This window comes from Arvicanthis niloticus, chromosome 6 (genome assembly GCF_011762505.2).
Source record: "Arvicanthis niloticus isolate mArvNil1 chromosome 6, mArvNil1.pat.X, whole genome shotgun sequence".
NCBI classification, from domain to species: domain Eukaryota; kingdom Metazoa; phylum Chordata; class Mammalia; order Rodentia; family Muridae; genus Arvicanthis; species Arvicanthis niloticus.
In genome coordinates this window covers 48,278,665-48,305,716 of record NC_047663.1, presented here as the reverse complement: position 1 = coordinate 48,305,716, position 27,052 = coordinate 48,278,665, and the positions used below count along the sequence as shown (strand labels likewise).

The following is a 27,052-nucleotide window of genomic DNA, read 5'->3' as shown; positions in this document are numbered from 1 at the left end:
TCTGAAACCCTGTGCTCCTTGGTGAAGACCCTGGGACGCCAGGCACTGTTCCGGAACCTCCGACCAATAGGTCCCGCCTTCTGTCGTCTCTCCACCTATCGCCGGAGGCCGCTGAGAGGCGCGCGTGGAGTCTGCTTTCCTCGACCAATAGGAGCGGTTAAAAGATTGACAAGGACGCTCCGCTCCCTTGGTGCCCTCCGGGGTGAAGTGTTCCTCAACGTGCAGTTCAAGCTACCCGAGCTGTGCTGTCACCATTGCCATGGCTTCGCAACCCGTCACTCTCGGTATCGACTTGGGCACCACGTCCGTGAAGGCCGCCTTATTGGAGGCTGCACCCGGCCACCCATCCGGGTTCGTAGTGTTGGCGAGCTGCGCCCGGGCTGCGAGGGCAGAGACCGAGAGCGCGGCGGCCGGGTCCCAGGTGAGGCAGCGCCCTGGAGCCGCCGCCCGGGGACGACCCTGGGGGCATTTCGGGCAACACCTTTCCGCGAAGAAGTACCCTTGATTGCCCATCCTGTCGCACCTCCAAGGCCTGCTGCCCTTTCCTCCAGGGCCCCAAAGCCTGCTGCAGTTCAAGCTAAGCCTTTAGATTTTGTCCGGGGGCTCTTCCACCTTCTGGCGCTGATCTTCCCACGCTCAGGCTTTTCTAGGGCCCCTGACCATGGCGCTGGATTCCTCTACTCTCCACCCATCACTTTTTGTACTTTGAGCTGAGAGGACTTGCTTTCAGAGTGATAACCGTAGGCCTGACTGTCACGCTTGCTGCTCATGGCTCACAGCTGCCCTGTGCCCTCTAGTTCAGGCATCATTCTCCGTCCCCTGCCTCCTCCCCCTTAGGCAGGTTGTGCTCCGGAAATCAGATGTAGAATTAGGCTTACCTCATTCTGTAGAAGTGCAAGTGAACTGATTATTTCACTCGGTTACTCAAAGAATTCCAGCCCCAGCCGAGAGTCTCTGGAGGAAAGTTGTCAGAGCAGGTGGGAAGACACTGAGATAAGCTGATTAAATGTTTAAAAAAGAATCAGACTGATGATTATACACTACAACCACTGGCTTTTGAAAACTAGAAGATAGAAAATTACATATCCAGGGGGCCACAGGATGGTTCAGCAGTAATAGCAATTGCTGAGTGAGCCTGGTGACCCAAATTCTATCTTCAGAACCCACCATGGAAGGAAATAACTGACTTCTGAAGAGCTGCCCCCTGACTGCCACATGTGCCCCATGACAGGCACATGTGTGTGTGCACACATACATACATGTATACACAAACACACATACAGGTAAACATACACTATATAAATATATACACATATACAGTATATATACATACATACACACATAGACACACATATACATGCTATATATCCACACACAGTATATATCAACACACACATTTATACACATACATATATACATGCTATATATCCACGTACATGCAGTATATATACACACATATATACACATACATGTATAGGCACTAAATATATACACTATATACACACAAACATCTTTAAAACAAACCCAATGAGTTAAAGACAGTGGGCTCTGTTGGGAGATGATATAAATGGCCTCAGAATGGCCTCAGATTCCAATTCTGTTGGTTTCCTGAAAGGGTGAATTTATAGCCAGTGAATTTATAGATATCAATGTCAAGGTGAGAGTGTAAACTCTCACTTTTTTCTTGGCCTCAACTTGTTCCCAGATCTGAACTAGGCGTCCTCCAGCCAGAAACTTGGATTGAGTGCAGTACCCCACACTTGAGGTCCATGTCTCAAACGCTCTTGCTAAGGGTTTGTATTCAGTTCTTTGGGGGTTCAGAATCCATTTTGCTGGGTTCATTTTGCTGGGTCGAGTTATAGAAGATAAAGATTGTGGGAGCACTTCTAATTTTCCCAGAGGCCTTCACAGTTAATTTGGTTGGGGCCTCAGGGCATTTTAGAATGACTGTTTGATTTCATGAATTAGACATGGAGAAGTTGGCTCTCATCCTGGGGAAGTTAGGAGCTGGGCCAGGATCGTAGTACAGTGGGTTCAGGCACTGCCCTTCTCTTGGGAAATTGATATCTCTCTCTCTCTCTCTCTCTCTCTCTCTCTCTCTCTCTCTCTCTGTTATGAGATAAGGTCTTGCTGGCCCCAAGCTTGGCTCTTCCTCACTTTGCTGAGATTACAGATGTGTCCCACCCATGCAGTTAGATACAAGGTTTGGAGGGAGACAGACTCTTAGTTGCTTGTCTCTGGCTCAGGTCCCTCAAGCGTAGGGTGCAGGGTTGCGTGGCTCTGAATGAGTTGCGAGCATTCATTTCAAGTCTGGAGTTCTAGGGCTTGATCTGGGTATGGACCCACTGATGTTTTCAAGTAGAAAAGAGCAGCAACAATGGCTTCCCTGTCACAGTATGGGTGTGCCCATTGTCCCCGGGCTGCCCCGGTCCAGCTCAACCCTAAAGTGAACTGCTGAACACAACTCCTTGTCTTTACTTCCAGCTGGCTCATTTTCCTCCTCCGTGTTCTCCACCCACACAACTCTGTCAGCCTGGACCCGGTTTAAACAGAGGCCCCTCTGTCCTGAGATAATGCGCCATCTGATGGCCACTTGGGGACTTTTAAACTACCACTGTCTAACAGAGATGCAAGTCACAAATGTGGGCCACCCGTGTAACTTTCAGCTTTTGAGTAGCTATTTTGAAAGAACAAAAGGAATGGGTAAAATTAATTTAATTTAAAATTTATTTATACTTTATTTATTTATTTAGAGGCAGAGTCCCCACTATGGAGACCTAGCTGGCTAAGAACTTGCTATGTAACAGGGATGTACCTGCTTCTGCCTTCTGAGTGCTGGGATAAAATTAATTTTCATTATGTATTTTTCTTAATGTATATAAAATATTTTAACATTTAACAATAAATAGGTGCTAATGATATTTTATGCATTATTCATATTAACTCTGAACTAGTATGTGTGCACTTAGATAGATGCTTATGTGTATGCATGCGGAGGCCAGAGGCCAACCTGCACTGTGTTCCTTAGTCCTCAGGTTTTCTTCATGACCACCCCCATTTTAAAGTATGCTCTTGCTGGCCTGGAGCTTAACAGATAGGTTGGCTGTTGTCCCAGAGCCCCAGGGATCTCCCTGTTTCTGCCTCCCCAGTGCTAATGTTGTAGGTACACAGCATAGCACCAGACTTTAAAACAGGGGCTCCGGGGATTAAACTCGGGTCCTTATGCTTGTAAGGCAAGCGCTTGGCTGACCTCCATCGCCTCAGCCCTCAGATGTAATGAATACATATGAAGCATTTCAGTTTAGACTGGACACGTGTGGTTAACGACTGCCACACTGGACTGTGTCCTAAGCAAATGTCCCCTCTACTTACTTCTTCCCCCCTCCCCTCCCTGTCTTTCTTCCTCTGTGGAGATCACACACAGGTGTGGACCTCCTCTGTGTACTTGGCTGCCACAGTGACAGGCTTCTTGTTAGGTTCTGGGGCTGCCTGCTCAGGGTTTGCTCTCTACCCAATCCACTCCGTCCCCGGCTCACCCTTACTTATCTTCCTTCTTTGTTCTTCCTTTGAGTTGATCTGTTAGGCTAAGAGCTATCCTGACCAAGCTTCAGTTTGTTCCCGGGAGGATGATTCCCCCCCCCCCCCCCAAGTTTGGCATCTTTTGCTATGCTGGGAATGTTGATACGGGGAAATTAAAGGTTCTAGCCTAGTCTCTCCTCACCCAAACACATGGACTTCTCCATTTCTCTTATTTGTGTCAAGACCAAGCTGCAAGCTGGACATTAGCTCCTTGGGAGGCCGAGGCTGGAAGGGGGAATCGCTGGGACAGGAGTTCAAAGCCAGCCTGGGCAACAGGGCAAGATGGCTTGTCCCACTCCCTTCCTTGACTCCCACAAAGACCAACTTACAAAGGCATTAGACCTGCCTTCCATCCCACTTGAAATCTCACCCTCAGGCTCAGTCAGGAAGACTGAGGGATGTAGCCCGCATGCATAAACTTCTCTTCCTCAGTGATAAATCTCCATCCTTTGGGTTCATTTGAGTTCTGAAGAGACTCATCTTTTTTTTTTTTTTTTTTTTTTTTTTTTTTTTTTTTTGGTTTTTCGAGACAGGGTTTCTCTGTATAGCCTTGGCTGTCCTGGAACTCACTCGGTAGACCAGGCTGGCCTCGAACTCAGAAATCCGCCTGCCTCTGCCTCTCAAGTGCTGGGATTAAAGGCGTGTGCCACCACCACCCGGCTGAAGAGACTCATCTTACCAGCTAATTTCTGTTCCTCCCTTATCCCGCAGAACTTTCCAAATTCTCCATATTCCCTATTCTTTCCTCCTTCCTTCTATAAAAGAATGGTAATGTAAACTTCAGTGGGTCCTTGTCATCTCTGACTTTTTCCATGCTGTGATCTAGTCATGTATTTTTGTCTTCTTGCTGGTTAATAAATCTATTTGCTTTTTTTCTATTAAATCTGTGTGCAGTCATTTATTCTAGCCCTCCAGGAATGGAGGGGAGAGGGGAATTTCATCTGCCACTGAACTGTCTGTCAGACACTTCCCTCTGTCTCCAGCCCTGCCTTTCCACATTCCTTGTTTGGAGACTTTCCTCCATATTTCTCCTACTGACGGTGGAATAGGCTTTTTCTCAGCAGAGCCTGATACATCAGCTAAAATGTCCAATGCTGTGCTTCCTTCCTGAGGGTGAGGGATGGGCCTTTGTTGGATAGTCTCAGGCCAGCCCACTGGGAGCTAGCCAAACCCTTCAGGTCCATATCTCTCTAAGATATCCCTGGAGGCCTTTCCTCCTCGGTCTGTCTGTCTGCCCGTGCCCACCCTGTCCTGTTCTGTTTTTAGGGGCGGGAGCAGGATGTGACTAGAATCATCCAGGCCCTAAATGAATGCCTCGATGCCCTTCCCCGGCAGCAGCTCCAGAGAGTCGGGGGCATCGGAGTGTCGGGACAGATGCATGGCATCCTATTTTGGAAAGCAGGCCAAGGTATGCTGGGTGTGGGTAATGATCTCATGCTGTGGTCACTTAACAGACCAAGAACAGGGCTTCGAAGGGCTCTTGGATCAGGGTCAGGTCGTCCTGGCTTGAGCATAGCTCCTCAGAACAACATAGCATATGCTGTCACCTGTGTTTTGTGTACATTTTGTCTGGGTCAAATGTGTAATGAAGATTCAAACTGTTTGCTTGTGTATCCAGGTCCATTATTTGTGGACAGACAGAGGAGAAAGTGAGTTTGAATTTTCCTCAGGATTTGGTAGAGAGGATTTCCCATAGCTTTCTTTTTATTATGTCAGGGGTAACAGGATTGGCTGTAACTAGACAAGATGCTGGAGGAAACTGGATTCGAGCATTTAAAAAAGTATATAAAATTTAATTTATTATGCTCATGTGGTGTGTGTGTGTGTGTGTGTTTGTGTGTGTATGTGTGTGTATGTGTGTGTTCTCTTCTACTCTAGGTCTAGGGGTGGAGCCCAGGTGGTGAGACTTGTCTGGCAGATACTTTTAGCTGTTCAGCCATCTTGTTGGCCCTGGGTATAGTTTTTTTTTTAATTATTTTATTTTTTATTTCTTAGATTTGGGTTCATATAGCTCAGGCTGGCCTTGAACTCATTATGTAGCTAACACCAGTCTTGAATTCCTGATCCTCTTGCCTCTACTTCCAAGTACCCAGGGTGGTACTTGGAAACCTTTTGTGGTTTCTAGGGATTCGATCCTGGGGCCTCATGTGTGCTAGGCAAGTACTCTGTCACTGAACTATGTCCTAGTTGCTTTTATTTTATTTTTAAAAGATTTTATGTATTTATTTTGTGTATGTGAGTACACTGTAGCTGTCTTCAGACACACTACAAGAGGGCATCAGATCCCATGACAGATGGTTGTGAGCCACCATGTGGTTGCTGGGAATTGAACTCAGGACCTCTGGAAGAGCAGTCATTGCTCTTAACCACTGAGCTAACTCTACAATGCCCCCCCCCCCCTTTAATTTTTATTTTGAGATAGTGACTTGATAAATTGCATAGGCAGGTTGCAAAAAAAAAATTCGGATCTTCGTATCTCAACCTCCTAAATAGCTGTAATCACAAGTCTGTGCCACCAGCCCCAGCTGGGCATAGTTTCTAATCTTTACATAATCTCACATAATTCTAGTTGCTATCACTTTAACAGGCAAAACATTATTATTATTGTTATTATTATTACTGTTATTATTATTATTATTATCTTCCTGTTATTTAGTCCTGGGGATGAGACCCAAGGCCTCACCATGTACCTGTAGAGCATCTCTTCATCTGCCATCTGAGGGAAGTCTGTGGCAGTGCAAAGATGATGACCTATTCTGGGTGGCCCTTAGGAGGAGACCGTGCCAGGCAAAGAACAATGAGCACTTCAGGTGCTAGATGTCAGGCTACAGATGTTACCTGCATGACCTCACCTGTCTTTCTCAATAGCTTTATGATGCGTGTGACTGCCAACCCGTGCAGATGGGGAGCAGGAAGTTCAGAGAGGTTAGAATAACATGTTCTTGGCCACCCAGCAGCAATCCAGGTCTGTCCCGTTTCTGACACTGAACCTTCAAAGACCAGAACTACAGGAGAGTAATGGGTTAGGGAAGGGAGGGACTTTCCCAACTAAATATCCACAGAAGGAATAGACTTTACAGCAACTCATCAACTCTCTGAGTTACATGACATTACTTTTTTTTTTTTTTTTTAGTGATAGAAAATATATAGCTATAAACCAGAAGGGATAGTATTATATTACAGAACTATCACTCAGCCTCAGAAATGCCCATTTGAGTGTGGATGAGTTTATTATTTATTTATTGAGATGGAGTCTTTGCACCCCCCTCCCCCCAAGATACAGACACATGACACTGTACCTGGCTGAGTGCAGAAACCTCAAGCAGAGGAGAAGTGGCTCCTTGGGTTGATGGGTGAGGTGGTTAAAAGGCTGGGATACTGGATTCATTCCTTTCTGCCTAGGAGTCAGCAACTCAGGTTCCCTGGGTTATGTGAGTGGTGACTCACTTGTCTAGTGATGTGTCCTCTGAGCCTTGTCCCCTGCACAGGGCTGGGTATCTAGGAAGGCCCTCCCTCCCCTGGCTGCCTGTTGTCAGGTCCTTTCAGACAAGCTAGCTGCTTGCTCCAAGCACCAGCAGGAGGGGGATGAGGGCTCCAGAGCGACCTCTCCTAGGGAGTCGAGGTTGGAAAAGCTTTTCAGTGCTCTAATTCTTCATTAACAAGAATAAATGTCCTTTTAATACTAAAATCCTCCCTAAAGGGGAGAGCAGAGATCTAATGATTGTGGTCTGGTCATCTCTGCCTTCCTTTCTCGTGTCTCCTGGACTCTGTACCAACCACACAAACCATCAGCCTCATCACTGGAAGTGCTGCTTAAGATTTCACGGAGCCAGCCTGCTGCCTTCTTGTTTTGCTTCTGGGAAGGAGGAAAGCGTGCTGACTGCTGCCAGTTCCTGTTGATGGAGTCCGGCAGAGTCAGCTTTGGGATCACGGTGTGCCATTTTTTGATGGTGGCCATAATTCAGGTTGGTTTTAGTACCTACCACATGCAGGCCCTGTACTGCCCCCCTGGGAGACATAGAATTTGAGTGTAGAAACCTGTACCTTCCACAACACAGCCAGCACGGTCAGGCGCCTGCAGAGGGCTGGCTAAGTGCTTCAGTGAGGACACAGGCAATCTGGTGGGAGGACTGGGAGCGATGTGCATTTCTGCAAGGCCTGTGGTTAGGCCTGTTTACAGAGTCCACTTTCAGGCTCAGTAAAAGAGGGAGAAAAAGAGGGACCATAAAGCAAAGCTAAAAGGCGAGCCACAGGTGGGAGGAGAGCATCTGCCAGTGTAGAGTAGGTGAAGGACAGACAACCCGCAAAGAAAGTCAGATGGACCAAGGGTCCCGACCAACAATCGTCCCTGCAAGAGGAAATACTGGGCGGGGGGGCTCAATGTCATCTGCGATTAGGGGAATACAGATGTCAACAGCCATGAGACACCACTTTACACGCACTGGGCTGAAGGAAACCAGAAACCGGGGAATAGTGAGAGTTGTCGAAGGGGTGGGCAACTGGTTTATTATAGATGTCACTGCTGGTATTTACCTGGTGTGAACTAGCAGAGCTGTTCTGGAGGGCAGCTTGGCAAGGCCTGTTTAAAAAAAAAAACAAAACGGTGGCTGCTCTGCCTCAGACATTGCACACTACTTGGAACAGGTCCAGGAGAAGTACTGGAGGAGGCATTGTCACCGGCCTTCACTGCATCTTTGTTTATGATGTTAAAAACATGACATTTACCTGTAGGGACTCATTACAGACATGCAGTCTGACCCATGCTGTGGGATACATTTGGCAATAGAATTAAATAAGTCACATTCAAGTATACTGACACACAGAGAACTCAAAACCTGTTATTGGGCAGCAGTAGACACAGTAGAGTATTATTGTTTAGACAAATACACCCAGGCCAACTACACAAAACAAGACCTGTTGTGTGAGTGTCAACAATAGACAGTCATCCAGTGAGAATACAGTGGCTAAGCAGGGGATGGGCAAGGAGGACCTTTGCCCTGCCTGTAATATTTGAAGGTTTTTTTTTTTTTAAACATGGGGAATATGTTTATTTATTACTATGTCATTAAAAGCTTCAAAATAGAACAGCTCTTTACCAAAGGGAAGGAAGAAGAAAGGAAGGATGGGAAGAGGAGGGACCCACTGGGTCAGATTCTGGGAACAGACTTCTTATTCTTAGATTTACATTACTGATTCTACCATACTGATTATTAGGCCTGTGAAGCTGGGCAAATTTTAAAAGCATCCTGCTTCATTTTTTTTTTTTCCCCTTATGTGGGGATAGCAATCCTATAATCAATCCTCAGCAGGCAGAGCTGCTCACAGCTGGCTGTAAACCCAGTCCTGGTGAAATCTGGTGCCCTATTCTGGCGTCCACAGGTACTGCATGCACATGGTGCACAGATACACAGGTAGGCAAAACATCCACACACATTAAAAAAAAATTACCACATAGAGTAAATGAATTACTATTTTTAAAGTGTGTTAATCTATGGCCCATGATAAGCATTCTAGTTTTGTTTTATAATAAAGTTTCAAACTATGTGAAAAATGGAATCAAAAGTTTTGGAGACAGATGAGGGGCTGGAGCTAAAGCTTCGGGATGGAGGGAAGAAGCCCACACTGAGGTGCAGGTGACAGTGCAGCTGTAGGAAGACTGTCAGTGGAGGAGCTGCCCATCCTGTCCCCGCCCCCCAGGGGCACAGAACACCAGGCAGATGTCGTAGGTCCCGAATGTCCCAGCTTCTACCTGTAACCTCCCTTTGCTGGGCTGCACGTCAGGAATACTGACAGACAGACCAACCAGGTCCCTGCAGAGTCTTTGCTGTCATTGTTTCCTCTATCTGCAACATGTGTCTCCAGCTATTTTTTTAAAGAATTATTTATTTATGTATTTTATGTATGTTAGTGCTCTGTCTGCATGTCCACCTGCATGCCAGAAGAGAGGGCATCAGATCCTTTTGTAGATGGTTATGAGTCACCATGTGGTTGCTGGGAATTAAACTAATGACCTCTGGAAAAGCAGCCAGAGCTCTTAACTGCTGAGCCTTCTCTCCAGCACCTCCACCCCACCACAATGTCTTTTTGAGAACGCACTATCAATGACTTAAAAATCTCCCATAGGTTCCACCTCTTAAAGCTTCTACCACCCCTCAACAGTATGAGATGGGACCAAGCCTTTAACACATGGACTTGGGGAGACATCCAGTCTGAACTGTAACAGAAGTTAGAGTTCACCGTCAGCATCACCTTCTCTAGTGTTTACTGACTGTTCTCTATGTCTCTTCCTGTATCTTCTCATTTAAGGACTGATTACACACGGGACTCAACCCGACATAAAAGTGTCACAAACATTAGACCCAGGGGTGCAGAGTTCCAAGTGCTTTCTAGTTCTGAATTTCCAAATGGTTGTCACCAAGATACTGAGCTAACACTACCTTTGTTCCCATGATTGGTTTCAGAGGTATCATAAGAGGGGGAGAAACCCACAAAATGGGAGAACACTGTGACAAACCCTGGGGTGATGTGGACTCATTTGAGCTGGTGTGTGTGTGTGTGTGTGTGTGTGTGTGTGTGTGTGTGGTGGTTTAGGCTGGGTAAGAGACAGCCAGCTAGGAGGGAACTTCTGGCTTCCCCAGCCCACCACAGTTTCATAGGAGCATGGGTGTCTTCAGGGGTAAACGAAGGTGTTAGAGAAAAGAAGTTGTCCCCATCCTGCTCCAGAGTTGGTGACTTATCATCTAAGGATTCATTTGACATCATTTGTTCTTGGTGGCCAGACGGGAAGTCTTGGCATGAGGAGATAATTTATGGGGCAGAGATAGATCACCTGTGGACCCACCCAGGACCCGTGTATCCTTACTCTGTACTTTAGGGCAAGACCTGGGCCACAGATGTTCCTGGGCAGAGTAGTCAGTGTTGCAGAGCTCACAGTTCAGGATAGCAGACATGTAAAAATGTTTTCCTCAAGGAAAATACTGTGCTGGGTTAATTTGATTGTATAAGACAGAACTCTTAGAACAGGACACACTAAGAATTTCAAATTAGCTCCATACAAGCCAGGAATAGTGGTGCATGCCTGTAATCCTAGCACTCAGGAGGATCAGGCAGGAAGATGGTGTGACAGAGGCCAGCCTGGGTAACAGTGAGACCCAGACTACAAAATTTAATTTGATATGCTAGGGGAGGGTTACTGTTGCTGTGATGGAACACCATAGCCAAAGCAATCTGGGGAGAAGAGGGTTTATTTCCTCATCACAGTTTATCATCAAAGGAAGTCAGAACAGGAACTCAAACAGGGCAGGTTTCTGGAGGCAGGAGCTGATGAATACAGAGGCCATGGAAGGGTGATACTTACTTGCTTGCTCCTCATGGTTTGCTCAGTCTGCTTTCTTGTAGAACCCAGGACCACCAGCCCAAGGATGGCTCCACCCACAACAAGCTGGGCCCTCTCCAATCAATCACTAATTAAGAAAATGCCCCACAGGCTGGCCTATAGCCTAATCTTATTGAAGCAATTTTAATCTTATTTTCTCAATTGAGGTTTCCTCCTCTCCAGTGACTACGTTTTATGTCAGGTTGACATAAACTAGCCAGCACATAAACAGTATTAAAGACTGTATTATCAGCAAGACACCTCAGAGGAACATACAAAAAGAATCAGGGGTGGGCAGTGGTGGTGCACGCCTTTAATCCCAGTACTTGGGAGGCAGAGGCAGGTTAGTTCCAAGTCAGCCTGATCTACAGAGCTTGTTCTAGGACAGCCATGGCTACAAAGGGAAACCTTGTCTCAAAAAGGCAAAATTAAAGAAAAGTAACCAGGAAAATTAGGTGTGAGAAGCAGTTGAAACAGAGACTGTAATTCACGAAGTTAATAATAGAATCGATGAAACTTTAGAATAAATGTCAGACTGAAAGATCAGACTGAGATCTGTCATGGACCTGATGGGATGGCTCAGTGATTACAGGCTCCTGCTGCCAAGCCTGATGACCGGAGTTTGATCCCCAGAACCTACATGGCTGAAGGAGAAAACCGACTTTGCAAGTTGTTTGTGATCTCCACACTCACTATGGCATGCAGACGACAGATGCATGTGCACACATGAGTTCATACACAAATAAATACATGTGACAATAGTTATTAAAACTGAAGACCTGTCAGAAGGAAGATCAAAAGGACAAATATCTATCAATCATCTATCTATCTATCTATCTATCTATCCTATCAATTGACCAATAATATATCTATCATCTATGTATATATGTATGTATGTATGTATAATCTATCTTTCTGTGATTTATCTGTCTGAACTCTATTTGTTGTCTATTATCTATCTATCTATCTATCTATCATTTATCTATCAATTGACCAATAATATATATCTATCATGTATGTATGTATAATGTATCTTTCTGTGATTTATCTGTCTGAATTCTATTTGTTGTCATCTATCTATCTATCTATCATCTATCGTCTTCACTTATCTATCATCTCTCTATCCATTTATCTTCTATAACTTATCTATCTATCATCTATCTACTATCTATCTTCTGTCATCTATCTGTCCATCTGTCTATCTGTTCAAGACAGACAGAAGTCATAAATGGAAGCACTAGTATTGTATGAACCCCAGAAAGAAAGATGAAAGTGGAGAGGAGGAAATAGTTGAAGAAACAATGCAGAAGAACTTCTCCTAGTTGACACAATAAGATGAAATACCCCAGACTGAAAGGGTGTAAGGAATGTGTGCCAAGCCCCACAGACAATTCTGTTCCAGTAAACTTTTAAGGACTTCAAAGACAGAAAAGACAAAGCCCCAGGTCAGATCCCACACAAAAGAAAAAGGATCAGATGACCACTAGACTTTTTCATACAGCAGTACTCTCTGGAAAACATCAGTGAGATTGCCCTGTTTCTGCACCACAAATTATCCCCAAACATAGTGACTTGCAGACAACTACCACTTTGTCACAGCTCATGATGTTTTGGCTTCAGCTGACTGATTCTTGCGTGTGGTATTGAAGGAAGATGCTTTCTGGTATTCATCTGGGAAGCAGACTCGTCAGGATGGCTCCAGATGGCCTTACTCTGTGCCTGCCTGGTGGTACCTTGAGGAAAGCTGAAAGGCCAGCTCCCCTGGGAATGTCTGCTAGATGTCTACATGTGGCTTATGAACTTTCTGGCACAGTGGCTGCAAGGTAGTTGGACTTTGTACCCAAAGGCTGATTTCTCTGAGAGGAGTGGGGGGCTACAGCCCTTTGTGTTTGTATTTGTGTGTGTGTTTGCACATGTGGGCACAGACGTGCACTATGGCCATATTATAACTGTGTGTGGTGGACACTGTAGGAGTCTGCTGTCTCCTATCTCCACATGATACAGGGATTAAACTCAGGTCCTTAAGCCTGGTGCCTCCTCCTATATCCATTGAGCCATCTCACTGATCCTCCACTTTTTTTTTTTTTTTTTTTTGGAGATAAGATTGCTCATTGAACCTGAAGCTTACTCTCTTCACCGGGCTAGCTGGCTAGTGAGCCCCAGTGACCTACCCATCTCTGTTCCCTAATGCTGGGGTGATAGCCATGTCTAATGTTAACCTGGGTGTTGTGGATTTGAACTCAAGTCTTCTTGCTTGCACAGCAAGTGACCTTACCTACTGAGTCATCTCTTCAGCTTTGGCCACAATACTTCTTATAACCTAGCCTTGGTTGTCCCCAGTTATGACATCCTCCATATTCTGTTGGTCAAATAAGTCACCAGATAAGCATATAACTAGGGGAATAAGACTTAGACACTGCTGCTGGGCGGTGGTGGGCACGCCTTTAATCCCAGCACTTGGGAGACAGAGGTAGGTGGATTTCTGAGTTTGAGGCCAGCCTGGTCTACAGAGTGAGTTCCAGGACAGCCAGGGCTACACAGAGAAATCCTGTCTCAAAAAAAAAAAAAAAAAAAAGATTTAGACACTGCCACTTAACAGAAAATACAGCAAAGGGTTTGTGGCAATCTACCACAGCTAATGTTTTTAAACACTGAAGGAAGGGAACTTTGAACTTAGACTGTTCCAATGGATCGAGCTGCCATTCAACTGTGAGAGCATAAAGAACACTCTGAGGCAGGAAGACCTGCAGCTGCAAAAAGGCCTGTGCTGCAAGCAGTTTTGGATAAGGTGTTTAAGTCAGAGCACAGGGCGTTCCATAGGATGTTAGAAGAGAGAGATGAAAGAAGCTTGACCAGACCTCTTAAAAAAAACAAAAAAACAAAAAACCAATGATCTTCAGCTTGGGAATGTGGCTCAGAGGTAGAACATGTGTTCAGTATTCAGCAGGCCCTAGGGTGTCATCCGTAGTACAACAAGCAGTCAGCTGGCTCAGGACTTTCTTTTTCTCAAAAGAAAGGAGAAAATGTCTTGGTGATCAATCAGGTATCAACCCTTTTGTCATGAGGTTGGAAGGACACAAAGAGCAGGGGACTCTGAGAGTTTGTTAAACATCTTTTCTTAAGGGGGCAGGTGGGTATAGTGTTAAGTTAGGAATTAATTTAATAAACCAAACCAAAGCAGAAAATAGTCTGGGTATGCTTTTAATCCCAATACTTATGAAACTTGTGGATCTCTGTGAGTTCAAGGCTAACTTGGTCTATAGAGTGAGTTCCAGGACAGAAAGGGCTGCAGAGAAACCATGTCTTGAAAAACCAAAAAAACAAGCTGGGCAGTGGTGGCGCACACCTTTAATCCCAGCACTTGGGAGGCAGAGGCAGGCAGATTCTGAGTTTGAGGCCAGCCTGGTCAACAGAGTGAGTTCCAGGACAGCCAGGACTACACAGAGAAACCCTGTCTCGAAAAACAAACAAACAAACAAACAAACAACAACAACAAAACCCAAAGCCAAACCAAACCAAACAAGCAAATAACCCCCACCTCCCAGAAAACCAACCAATCAAACAAAGAAACCAACCAACCCAACCCTTCCCTACCTATCTACCCATTCCACTCCAGGTCCCACTGTCACACAAGAATGAAAAAAAAAGAGAGAAAGAAAAATCAGAACAGAGGCTTGACTCATGGAAGGGCCAGGGTCCCTCAGTCACTCTGATATCAGAACCATGTTTGAATGAAGCTGTCACAGAGTGGGGGTGTCAGTGCTATAAACTCAGGGGCAGAGAAGGGTCAAGAACATGCCTATACCCACTCAGTACCCTTTCTCCATTTCTGTTATCGCCTTTGTTGCAGGCTGTGAATGGACAGAGGGAGGACCTGCCCTTGTATTTGAGCCTAGAGCTGTGAGCCATTTGGTCACATGGCAGGATGGCCGTTGTAACAGTAGTTTCCTGGCTTCTCTGCCGAAGCCAGCATCCCATCTCAGCGTGGCCACGGGATTTGGCTGTGCGACCATCTTCTGGCTTTTGAAAAACAGGTATGACAACTGTTCTTAGAATCAGCATGTGATTTCTGGGCCGAGAAAGGGCATCTGCTTCTGTCGCTGGTCAGCATCTCTCTACCTGCTGCCCCGTGCCTTAAGTGTAGCCTGGTGCAGGGTGGAGTCACCAGGCTCAGATTTGGTCTGGAATGGTTCCGTTTGTGGAGGGTCATCATTGGAGATGGGGGTGGGGGTGGGGGTGGGGAGGGAGAGAGAGGGGGAGACAGAGAGGCCAAGTGACTTTCAAAGTTGAGTTCACAGTGGCGTCAGGGCTACAGGGGACAGGGCCATGGCCTTCTTTCCTGGGCATATTGCTTCTTCCTCTAAGTCTCTCCCTGGGGATGACTTGGGATAGCTTTATCTACAGTGGCTGGGATAGCCTTTCCCAGGGACACACAGTACTGACTCTCAGTGTGTGGGGTGTGGCTGTGCCCCAGCTGTGCCATATCTAGTGCCCTCTGCTCACAGCTAAGCCACAGCACGTGCTTCCGTATCCTCATTAGATCGTACTGAACTGTTTTTTGATGTGACAAACAGCCCGGAGTTTCTGAAGTCCTATGATGCGGCTGGCACCATTCAAGACTATGTGGTTGCCATGCTGTGTGGTTTGCCAAGACCCCTGATGTCTGACCAGAACGCTGCTAGCTGGGGCTATTTTAACACCCAGAGCCAGAGCTGGAACTTGGACATGTGAGTATGACTGTGGGTGGATCCAGAGGGAAGGTGTGCCTGGAAGGAGACTGGGGGCTTGGAGCTTTCGCTGGTCGTTGTGTTTTAAAGTAAGAGTGGGCACAGAGCAAGTCTGTCGGAGGGACGCCTTTCAAGTTCTTTCTACAGAAATGTTTGCCTTTGCAGGAGCAGAACTCTAGGGCCCTGTGAGCTCACTTCCTTCGGGGCCTCCATTCCGAGCCCTGAGATACAGTTAAAAGCAGGTGGTGGTAGTTCAGGTAAAGGCCTTTCTGGTGTGTTCCATGTAGCCTTCACTAACCACGAGCAATGGATGCATCAGGTGTTCATATGGCTGCTGGGCCTGATATGGTTTGGAATGTGCTTCCCAATGCTAGTGGTACTGGGGCCCTGGTGTCCCCTTTGCAGGGTTTGTGTCCCCTTCAAACACAGGTACTGGAATGCTCTTGAAGTCCAGCTCATCTCTAACCCACCCCGTCCTCTGCGACTTATCTCTACCCCTTTTGATGGCCGCTCTTGTCCCCCGATGGTGTCCCCCAACCCCTCCCACTTCATGGTGAATCTCCACATTTGTCTACTATCTACAAAACCCAAACCCATGACTTTAAAAATGCCTGAGACATTTAATGCTAACATTGCATTCTGTCCTCCATTCTGCTGTGTGTAAGCTGTAGCACTATGTTTCCAGGAAGCGGTAAAAGCCACATGACCAAACACCACGTGAACTCTAGGGCACACTTTTGTTTTGCAGACTGGAAATGGCAGGCTTTCCTACCCACCTTCTCCCCGACATTGCAGAGCCAGGCAGCGTGGCAGGCAGAACTTCTCACACATGGTTTGAAATCCCAAAGGGGACACAGGTGGGCATAGCCTTGGGTGATTTACAAGCCTCTGTCTATTCCTGCATGGGCCAAAGGACTGATGCAGGTAAGTTTGACTCTTGTTCCTTCCTTAGAACCACGCTGGTGTCTCCTCACTACCAGCTCTGACCCAGGGTCTTTGACCCACAGTGTAGCCACCGGCTCATCATCCTGAGGTGATGAGAAGGTGGACTCTTTCTGCTTGGGAAGGTGACAGGCCTCAGAGTTCTATTCCTTGCATTGACCACCCGAGCTTTGCCCCTGCTAGGGCTAGAAGCAGGAGAAGGCTCTCTTTTTCTTTCAGTGTACTCCATGACCAAGAAAATAGAGATTATCCGGGACCATGGCTCAGAGGCAGAGAACCTGCCCAGCATGCACGAGGCCCTGGGTTCTGTTGTCAGAATGAGGGGTGAGGAAAGAGGAGGGGGCTAGCGCAATTAATGTGTGCTTGTCAATAAAAGGTCCATTAAGCACACTGCTATGTGCAGAACCCTTTCTGTCAGAACATGGTCTCCATTTGGTTTCTTTTCAGGAATCTCTGAAAACCCAAGAACATGCTAATGAGGTTATAAAGTGGTGTACCCCTTTTGGAAAACAGCCTATGGGTTCTAACAAGTTAAATATGGAGTTACCATAAGACCTGATGATTCCAGTCCTAGAGACAGAGCAAGAGAACTAGAAACATACATCCACAAACACGCCAACCCCTTAGTTCATGCCAGCATTGTTCACTAGAGCCCTAAGTAGAAGTGACCTGAACGGAGTGTGGAACTGTGGTCTATCTGTACAGTTAAAAGGGATGAAAGTATGAATCCTACAATGTGAAGAGTGAAAAACAGGCACAAAACCATATGTCACATGCTTCCATTAATAGACGATGTCACAATGTCATGGTATATGCATGAAGAGAGAAGGGTGGATGGTGGCTAGAGGCCATGTGTGTGATTGTTACAGGGTATATTTTCCTTTTTGAGCAGTGGAAATGTTCTAAAATTGGTTAGTGGTAAAGGCTGTTCCTAGGAGATGGATAACGACCAACTTTTTCCTACTGTAGGGTCATAACTCAGATGCATCGGGTTTCTCCACACACCAGCAAACAACGAACCAGGCAACAGCAGACACCAGATGGATGCCTTCTCATTCAGTTCAACCTTAATACCTTCTATATAAAGATAGCTTCAGATCCCATAGGCTGAGAGCTTAGGTCAAGAGAAGGTCCCCTGCCCTGTCCCGTTCATATGTCAGCATAAGGCTGTTTGGTCTATGCCATGTGACCCTGTGTTAGCCCTGCGGGGCTGAGCTCTGCTGTCTCTGTGCAGTTCTCAACATCAGCACCTCAGTGCAGCTGGCAGCCTCCATGCCTGTGGGATTCCAGCCACTGCAGACTCCGGATCCTGCAGCCCCAGTCGCCTTCTTCCCTTACTTCGACAGGACCTACCTAGGGGTGGCAGCGTCACTCAATGGAGGCAACGTGATAGCCACGTTTGTCCACATGCTCGTTCACTGGATGGCAGATCTAGGTAAGATGTAGCCCACACAGTGGCATGTTTTGTGCTCATTGTCCTTGTTACTTAATGTGTACTGTCCAGACCCAGCCTTTCACCCAGCTGAGTCCCTGCATACCACACTCTTTTATGTGGCAGGTGGCTAGGCACCTTTCCCCTGACCTTGACTGTGGATTATTGTGACAGTTTCCCAGCTACCTCCCACCCCCTAGTCATTTTCCATGCTGGAGAGTCCAGGTCTTCTGGTTCCTTACATTTAAGGCCTTCTTTCTGATGATTACAAATATCTGAAATGGCATGACCAGAAATGCAAGAGAGAAAAGACCACTGACATTTGACAACACCATAAAGTCCTAATAGCAATTACTTTTGGTCGGTGCTTCCTGCCTTGACTTCCTGGGAATTATAGAACCCTTCATTCTGCCTTCTTTTATTCCTGGGGAGAATCTACCAGGTGTTCTCTGCTCTGTGTGTACAGTGGCACATGTAACTGACTTCTACCAGAGGTCTGTCCTATAAGCTCTGGAGGTAAACATTTCTAGTCAGCCTTTCAGGTTTAGGGAAATTGTGACCACCAGGTACAGTGATCACTGGAACATGTGAAAGTCAGATAACTGTAGGAAACATGAAATATGGGAACAAGGTGAGGCAAAGGCAGAAGGCATTTGGAAGGCTTCTACTGGCCGGGCACACAAATTGGCAGGCCAAGATTGGCAGATAATTCTACCTTTTTGGCTGGGATCCTCTTAGTGCTTCTTTGTAGGAAGAACCAGGAAAGGGTTTTGAGTTTCAAAGCCAATCCTCAGACTTTCTAGGCAAACCCTATATTCAGATACTGCTGTAATTGGATTGGGTCTACCAACTGTTCTCTGAGCTGTCAGTAGGGGGCGCTTTCTCTTACCTGTGAAGGAGACTATTCTGAACCTGGGAGAACAGATTCTAAAAATGAGGTAAAGTCTCATGCAATAGCCAACTTTATTCAGAGCATCAGACAATACTCAAAGGGTTAAAAGGAGTCACTTGAGTGAAGTGTACAATCACAAGGGCAAGCCACAGGTGGTGGGCAAGCTGAGCATGGCAAAAACATGTTTTTCTGTAGAGGCATATAAACAAATACCAACAACGGACAGTTGTAATGAATAATCTAAAACAAGCCACTCATATCCACAACCGCTGGGGGGAGGGGGCACACAAGCACATCCCAAGAACAGTTCGACCGCTGGGAGGGCACGCAAGCACATCCCAAGAACAGTTCCGTGGTTTTGAAGAATCAAGGTCAAAAGACTCTGGTCTTGTTTGCCTGGCACTTTCTGACAGCACTCTGATTCCCCCTCCTACGACCCCATTCTTGGATCATGTCCCACCGTTGTTCCGTGTCTCTCTCTGTAAGACCGTTCACATTCACAACGCTTTGAAAATTAGTGCTTTAGTGTGATTTACCCTTTTATGAAATTCTGCTGTGATGTCCATTCCTCTCCTTTGTTTGAGCAGTTCCCCCAAAGGACTCAGTCTTACACGTTTGTATGCTGTGTGCTCTAAAGAGCATGAGTTTTCCAAAAGTTTTTTCCATGTTGGGGATTAACCCAGCTCCTTATACATGCTAGGCAGATGCTCTCTGCTTAATCCAAAAACAGAGTTCTAAGGAAACCTAACTATAGGTGAAGGGTTTATACATAAAGAGACAGACCCACCATTTCTCCCCAAGTCTAGTCTTGACAGGTAGATGCCCTAAATCCTTAGTTTCTTTATGTACCTTTTGTATACTCCAATTTTGTTTGGTATTGGAACTAGATTAAATATTTTCTCCTTTATTTATTTTTTTATGTGTATGGATGTTCTTGACTGCATGTATGCCTGTGTATCACATGCATGCAGTACCTAAGAGGCCAGAAGAGGGTGTCATATTTCCTGGGCCTGGGAGTTACAAACAGTTGTGAAGTATCATGTAGGTGCTGGGAATTGAAACCAGGTTCTCTGGAAGAGCAGCCACCTGGAGCTGAATTTTATATGTTCTGCAAATGTGGGCTGAGAAGGATTTTCTGGTGGGAAGGCATCAAAACAGAGCCTGCCTGGCTTCACTGGCTACTTAGGTTCAAACGTGTCCATAGGATTTGGCTGTAGCTCTGGAAGACTGCCCCTGCCTTTAGAAGCATCTTAGCTCTCCCAGGCTTGAATCCCTATTGGTGGCAGTGGTGGGGAAGGGCCCCAGTGGAAACACAGTTTTCACACTGTGGGTCAAACCCTCTTACTCTGTGATGTTCCCTCTTCTTTGCTTTTTCTTCCTGATTTTCTCATTTAAAAAAGAAAGTTGGAAGCTAGGTGTGGTGGTACATGCCTTTAAGCTGAGGCAGGTGGATTTATATGAGCTTGAGGCCAACCTGGTCCATATAGCCTGGTATATATTCCAGGCCAATTAGGGCTGCATAGTGAGACCTTGTTTCAGAGGAAGTGGAAAGGAAAGGGGAGAGAGGGAGAGGGAGGAGACGGAGAGCAAAAGGAAGAGGGAGAGGGAGAGGGAGAGGGAGAGAGAGAGGGAGGAGGAAGAGGGAGAGAGAGAGGAAGAGGGAGAGAGAGAGGGAGAGGGAGAGGGAGAGGAAGAGGGAGAGGGGGGGAGGGAGAGGGAGAGGGAGAGGGAGAAGGGGGAGGGAGAAGGGGGAGGGAGAAGGGGGAGGGAGAGGGAGAAACTTGGGACTGGGGTTGTAGCTCGGTGGTGGAGTGGAAGGTTACTATGTGCCAGGGCCTGGGTTTGATCCCCAGCACCTGAAAACAAGCAGGGGAAGAAACAGTTGATATTTTAGTGACATTCTTAGAGGGATGCGACTGTGACTCTCTCCATACAGTATTGAAATTGCTTTTCTATTTCCAATTCCTGAGTCCACATAATATAATGCATTTGCTGGATGCTCTGACGACATGACTCACTGTGGCTCTCTGGGTTACTGGCTCACACAAATGCTAGGCAAGTGTCCCACCAGTGAGTCACAGCACCAACTTTAATTGTGGAGTTTTAAAACCCCATTGAGGGCTTGGAAGATATCTTAATTGGTAAAGCACAAGGACCTGAGTTTGGAATGCTAGCATCCAAAAAGTTGGACCCTGGAAAAATTGGGGGAGATGGGGCTGTGCAGAGTTTATTGAACAGCCAGCCTAGCTAAGGACTGGTGAGCTCGAGACCGTGTCTCAAAAATAATGTGGAGGGTGATCAAGGAAGACACCTGGTGCCAACTTTTGGCCTCTACATGGACGTATGCACATGTGCACCTCGCTCACATGCATGTACACATTTGAATAAGAACATACAACACACGTTTGTACATATAAGGCCCCTTCAAGTCTCAATATTGACCTCCCTATGCTCAAGAATGCTGACTTAGTCTGGGGGTGGGACGGAGCTAAGCATGGCATTATAAGATGCCCTTCAGGTGATTCTGGTGACTTCAAATCTGCAGTGCTCTAGTTGGGACCAGCAATGCCCTGCCACTGGGATCTTTTCATACATACAGAATATCAAGGTCTGCTCCAGATTCCCTGAACCTATAGCTGCACTCATATTTTATAGTCAAAAGTTGGAAGCATCTACATCCTTAGGCTGGTGGTTCTCCAACCTGGCTGTGTCTCAGAATCTGTATCCTAGACTGGTTTCATCAGAAGGTCTAGGACTGGGTCCCACAGTTCCTTCAGAGAACCTCAGGCTACTGATGCCCTCCACTCAGTAGAGAGGTCCTAGTATGGAGAGCGTTTTCCACATCAAAGTTGGATTTGCTCTTCCTCAGCTAATCGAAAGCTAGAGATCCAACCATGTTTTATTTTTATGGTGTTTGATATTGAACCCAGGGCTCTAACCATGTTAGGAGTGCTATACCACCAAGCCGTGCCCCAGCCCCCAAAGTGAGTCTAATTAGAAAGTATACTGAAGCAAAGCAAAGCAAACAAACCCTTTTGTTATTATTTACTTTTAATTCCTTTTTGAGATGAGGGTGTCACTATATAGACCAGGTTGGCTTCTAACTTCTGATCCTTCTGCCTCAGCTTTCTGAGTTACCAGGTAACTGAGTTACCTGCACCCAGGTAATTATATATACATTTTTAGAATGCAGAGATAACATAGAATAGGGGATTAAAATCTGACTGGGACACTGGTTTGACATCAATGAGCTGAAATAGCAAACATACCACTTCTTCCTGGCCCCAGGTATCTCATGCATACAATGAGAACAGCTTAGGCAGCGCTCACCTAGCACGGATGGCTTAGCGTGGGATCTATGGATCTCACCTAGCACGGATGGCTTAGCGTGGGATCTATGGATCTCACCTAGCACAGATGGCTTAGCGTGGGATCCACGGACTGTAGAGATTCTGCTGCTGACTCAAATAGCAGCTCCGATGATGCTTGTTAATGGATGTTCACATTTACCCCTCGTCTGTGCTATAGGTATGATGCTCACTTTAGGGTTAGAACTCACAACAATACAGATAAACGATCTTCCAGAATGACTGGGATCTAGAGCAGAGTCTAGTCAGCCAGACTGTTAATCCCTGACCCAGAAGGAGCAGCAGCAGCAGCCAGATCCCTTTGTCCTGGGGATTCTAAAACAGTCTCTGCCTGCCACCAGGGGCTGCCTGTTCTCACATATATCTCTGTTTCTGACAGGTCTGGAGGTTGAAGAATCCACTGTGTATTCACGTATGATCCAGGCGGCTGCACAGCAGAAGGACACCCATCTCACCATCACCCCAACAGTGCTGGGGGAGAGGCACCTGCCAGACCAGCTGGCGTCTGTGACTAGAATCTCCTCCTCTGACCTTTCCCTGGGCCATGTGACCCGGGCCCTATGCAGAGGCATTGTTCAGAACCTGCACTCCATGCTCCCTTTTCAACAGCTCAAAGAGTGGGGTGTGGCACGGGTGGTGGGGAGTGGAAGTGCACTGTCCAGGAATGAGGTGCTGAGGCAGGAGGTCCAGAGGGCATTTCCTTTCCCAGTGTGCTTTGGGCAGGATGTAGATGCAGCCTTTGGGGCAGCTCTGGTCATGCTCCAGAGAGACCTCAGCCAGAAGGAACCTTAGATCAGCAAGCTCTTTGGCTAAAGGAATGATGGGAATCTTACCTAATTGACAATGTCAGTATGATCGCTGGGTTGTCCTTTTCTGGGATGATTCTGTGGGAGGACTGTAAATTATATCTAGACTGATGAAGATCTTACCTTTGGGGCATGTGATAATCATATAGCTAGGAATCTCTAATCAGACCCCAAACTAGTGCCTTCCACGAATAGGATCTTCTGAGAGCGGATTGCAAATGCAGATGTGGGAGGTGGAGAGAATGGGAGGGAGGAAACTGAGAAGAGGGAGAAGAAGAGAGAACAAACAGCTTCCCGGTCACTGGGCTTGGCTGTGATTCATTCGTAGACAGAAAGAAAAGAAAGATGATGTATGAAGAGTCTGGTAGCCATGACTCCAACTAAGCAAAGAAGACCTGCTTTATGCCCAGCCTTTGGATTGGTCCAGCGTTGAGTCAAATGCATTACTGGGAAAATCCTCGCTGCCAGACTGTAGCAGGTGGCTGGAGGCCCCTTTCCTAGTCTTGCGAAATAGAAAGAGCCTTACTTAGTTCAGCAAGCTCTTTGGCTAAAGGAATGCTGGGAATCTTCTCTAACCAGTCAGTTTGACAGCCCTGTCAGTTGAAGGGAACAGCTATAGCATGTTCTCCAGTCAGAGAGACCGAAGGACATGAAGCAACAGGCCTTGAGGAGGAAGTCGAGGCCTGTGTGCTTGCCTTGCCATGTGCTTCCGAGAAACTGCTGCACCATGGCTACCCTGAGTCCTCTCAACGCAACTGGCTTAAAGGCAAATCCCAGAGAAGGAAAGGCAGCTGGCATGAACAGCTAAAGGGACCACAGAACATTGTGACGAACATCATTTGACAGACTGTTTTCAAGATGGCAGCAAGTTGCCAGCCCTTTCCTATGACTGTGTATGGCCACATGTCTCTCTAACCCCTGCCACAAAGGGTGGCCAGTTTCATGAGAGAACCCTTATCCCACAAGTCCTACCTCTTTCTCCATGGTGAAGATCTTGCTGGCCTCTGGTGGTTCTGGCCCAGTAGAAATGTCCTGTTCAGATGGGCATGCATATAGGGTGAGAGAACCACCAGTCTTCCCATGTTACAGTACCTTCAAGGAGAGGGTGATCGTCACTGTGTCTACTCCTAGACTCCTAAAGGACCCACAGCTTGGGGGCACCTGTGATTTTTGGGGGAGAAACCATGTCATCTCTTTGTAAGAGTCATTTCATAAGGTATATTATTGCGGTAACACTTTTGATGAATTTACCTCCCACTGCTGGCTACAGTTCAGCTAACTGAATAAATTTCATTTTTCCAGAGTTTTGTCCCTTTGATGAACATACACCCCTCAGTTTGGGGATAGCAGACATGACCGACATGGCTGCGGGAACCCTCATGGGTAGACATGGTAGGAACATGCTCTTAATCCCAGCACTTGAGAGGTAGAAGCAGTTGAATCTCAGTGAGTTCCAGGTCTGCATAGTGAGCACCAGGAGAGCTAGAACTGCATCGATCCTATTTTAGACAGACAGACAGACAGACAGATCTACCTGGGTTCCCTGGGGCAAGGATACACATCTTAAATAAGCCACCTAGGTTTCCCTTGGACAGATGAGTTGGGACAGTCATGTTGCTGTCCTTGGGGAAGGTTTACGAGAGAAGAGGAAAGGCTGAGGGCGTCTTGGTAACCTTGTCAGCCAAAGAGGCCGTGTTCTAGAACCTCTTAGCTCCCTAAGGTGCAGCCGGCTGGGCCTGTTCAGAGAGCTATGGAGAATGTGTAAATAAAGAGCAGGAGCTTGAGTTGCTGAGATGGCTCAGTGGGTAAACAGACTTGGTGCCAAGCCCAGTGGCTCGAGTCAGATCTCTAGGATCCACATTGTCCTCTGACCTCCACACCTGTGCAGTGGCACGTGCATGTCCTGCCCCAAGTAAATAAGTCAGTGTAATAGGATGATGATGATGATGATGATGATGAAAGGTGAAGATCTGAATGGGTATTCTTTAAGCCATGGGGCCAGCATGGCACTAGAACTCTGTAGCATTTTCAGGCCACACATCTGCTCTACCCTGAGGACTGAGCCTTGGAGTCCAAGCTTGCTAACTAAATGTCCGGCTGCTGCTTCTCTTGCACCCAGTGGAGGTGCACATATATCAGGGCCTCTTCCGTGGCTCGAAGTTATGAGCTGCTCGCTGCTTCAGCTCTCATTGCTGCAAAGTGCCAGAGTATGTTGGAAGCCAGCTTACTCCTCCGACGATGACGGAGGCTGCTGTTAGCATCACGCTGGATAGCAGTGCTCCAGTCTTAGGAGCACCTAAGTCTTTTTTTTTTTTTTTTTTCCTTCTCATCTGATTCGCTTTGACCAGGGAATTGTAAACAGAAGAGTGTCTGTCTTGAGCACACACTCTTCTTCCCTTTGCCCATGTGATTGATTGGTGGCGCTCCAGATGGTATATATTTTGTCTTCCTGGGTCCTTCACTGAGGGCAATATGGCACCCTGTCTTTACCAGTCAGTAAAGACCACAACTGTGAGAGACAATCTTTGCTGTCAGGAGCTTTGAATTTGGGGTTGTTTTGTTATCACTGTTGATCTTAAATCATCCTGACCGTGCAGACACAACAGCCACGGAGTTGTCAAGGTTTCCATTGTTCCCAGTGTGGACCAGACTAGTGTTACCTCCAAAACAACAAGGGTGCTGGGAAGCCTGTCGGGTGGATGTGTTGATGAATTCTTATCACCAGGAGATGAAATAAGCATGGGTGACAGTAATCTCCATTCCCAGAAGGGGGAGTCATGTATTCTCCATGATGAAAGTGACATCCAGCCAAATCTTAAGAGTTTCAATAACATTTACTATCTTTTGGTACCTGTGGTGCAGTGAGAACTGATCTAAGTCCTGCTCATTTGAAGCCGTTTAATCTTTCTAATCTCCAAGGTGAATACTGTCATCCCCGCTTCACAGATGGAGAAACAGACACACTAGAAAGCTAAGTAACTTAACTGACAGCACAGGCGAGGAGTCCAAACGCCAGAGCTCACACTCTTTATTTCACTTACTTGTTCATTTTGACCATCTTTCTTTCTTTCTTTCTTTCTTTCTTTCTTTCTTTCTTTCTTTCTTTCCTTCCTTCTTTCTTTCTTTCTTTCCTTCTTTTTGGTTTTTTGAGACAGGGTTTCTCTGTGTAGCCCTGGCTGTCCTGGAACTCACTCTGTAGACCAGGCTGTCCTCGAACTTAGAAATCCACCTGCCTCTGCCTCCCAAGTGCTGGGATTAAAGGCGTGCGCCACCACTGCCCAGCGACCATATTTCTTTTTTTTTTTTTTTTTTACATCTATTCAATATTGTTTTATCATATTCTTTCCTCTCCCCCAACTTCTTCTAGATTCTCCCCACCTCCCTATCCAATATTTCATGTTCTCTCTCCAAAACAGAAACAAACCAAAAATCAACAAAACAAAATCCCCCAAAGACAAACAAACCCAAACCATAAAACAACAAAATACAACACAACACACAACACACAACACACACACACACACACACACACACACACACACACACACACCATGGAGTCTGTTTTGTGTTGGTTGGAAACTCCTGAGGATAAGGCCTCCCTTGGAGTGTGGTTGATATACCCAGTGTCACTCCTCTGGAGAAAAGTGATTTCCCTTCTCCTAGAAGATATCAATTGTAAATAACTTTTTGATTAGGGGTGGGATTTTGTGTCCATCCCGCTTCTTGTGCCAGGATTTTGTCTGGCTTAAATTTGTTCAGGTTGTGTGCAAGCTGTCACACTCTTTGCGAGTCCATACACAGTTTCCTTGGAGTCATCCGCTGCCTAAATGTCATGTGCCTGCTGCATATTCCTGGTGGCATATCTGCCCAGAAAGTCCCTGCAGCAGTAGGGACACTTTCCCAGTCAGTGGTTGCTATAGGCCCTGCCAGA

General features: G+C 46.5%; 1 protein-coding gene across 2 annotated transcripts; it reads left to right on the top strand.

Annotated features, from left to right (window-relative positions):
• Window positions 1-47: 47 nt before the first annotated feature.
• On the top strand, window positions 48-24,424 carry Shpk (sedoheptulokinase). Of its 2 annotated transcripts, none has more exons than XM_034507146.2 (7): window positions 48-421; window positions 4,846-4,987; window positions 14,805-14,988; window positions 15,529-15,681; window positions 16,430-16,605; window positions 17,858-18,058; window positions 22,695-24,424. In XM_034507146.2, exons 1-7 carry the CDS (start codon window positions 260-262, stop codon window positions 23,105-23,107), a joined length of 1,431 nt encoding a protein of 476 aa, XP_034363037.1. In that variant the 5' UTR covers window positions 48-259; the 3' UTR covers window positions 23,108-24,424. The 2 variants fall into 2 exon arrangements, with proteins under 2 accessions (XP_034363037.1, XP_034363038.1); XM_034507147.2 differs by lacking the exon at window positions 48-421 and adding an exon at window positions 12,575-12,777 and having other exon boundaries at window positions 4,848-4,987.
• The last annotated feature ends 2,628 nt before the right edge of the window (window positions 24,425-27,052 follow it).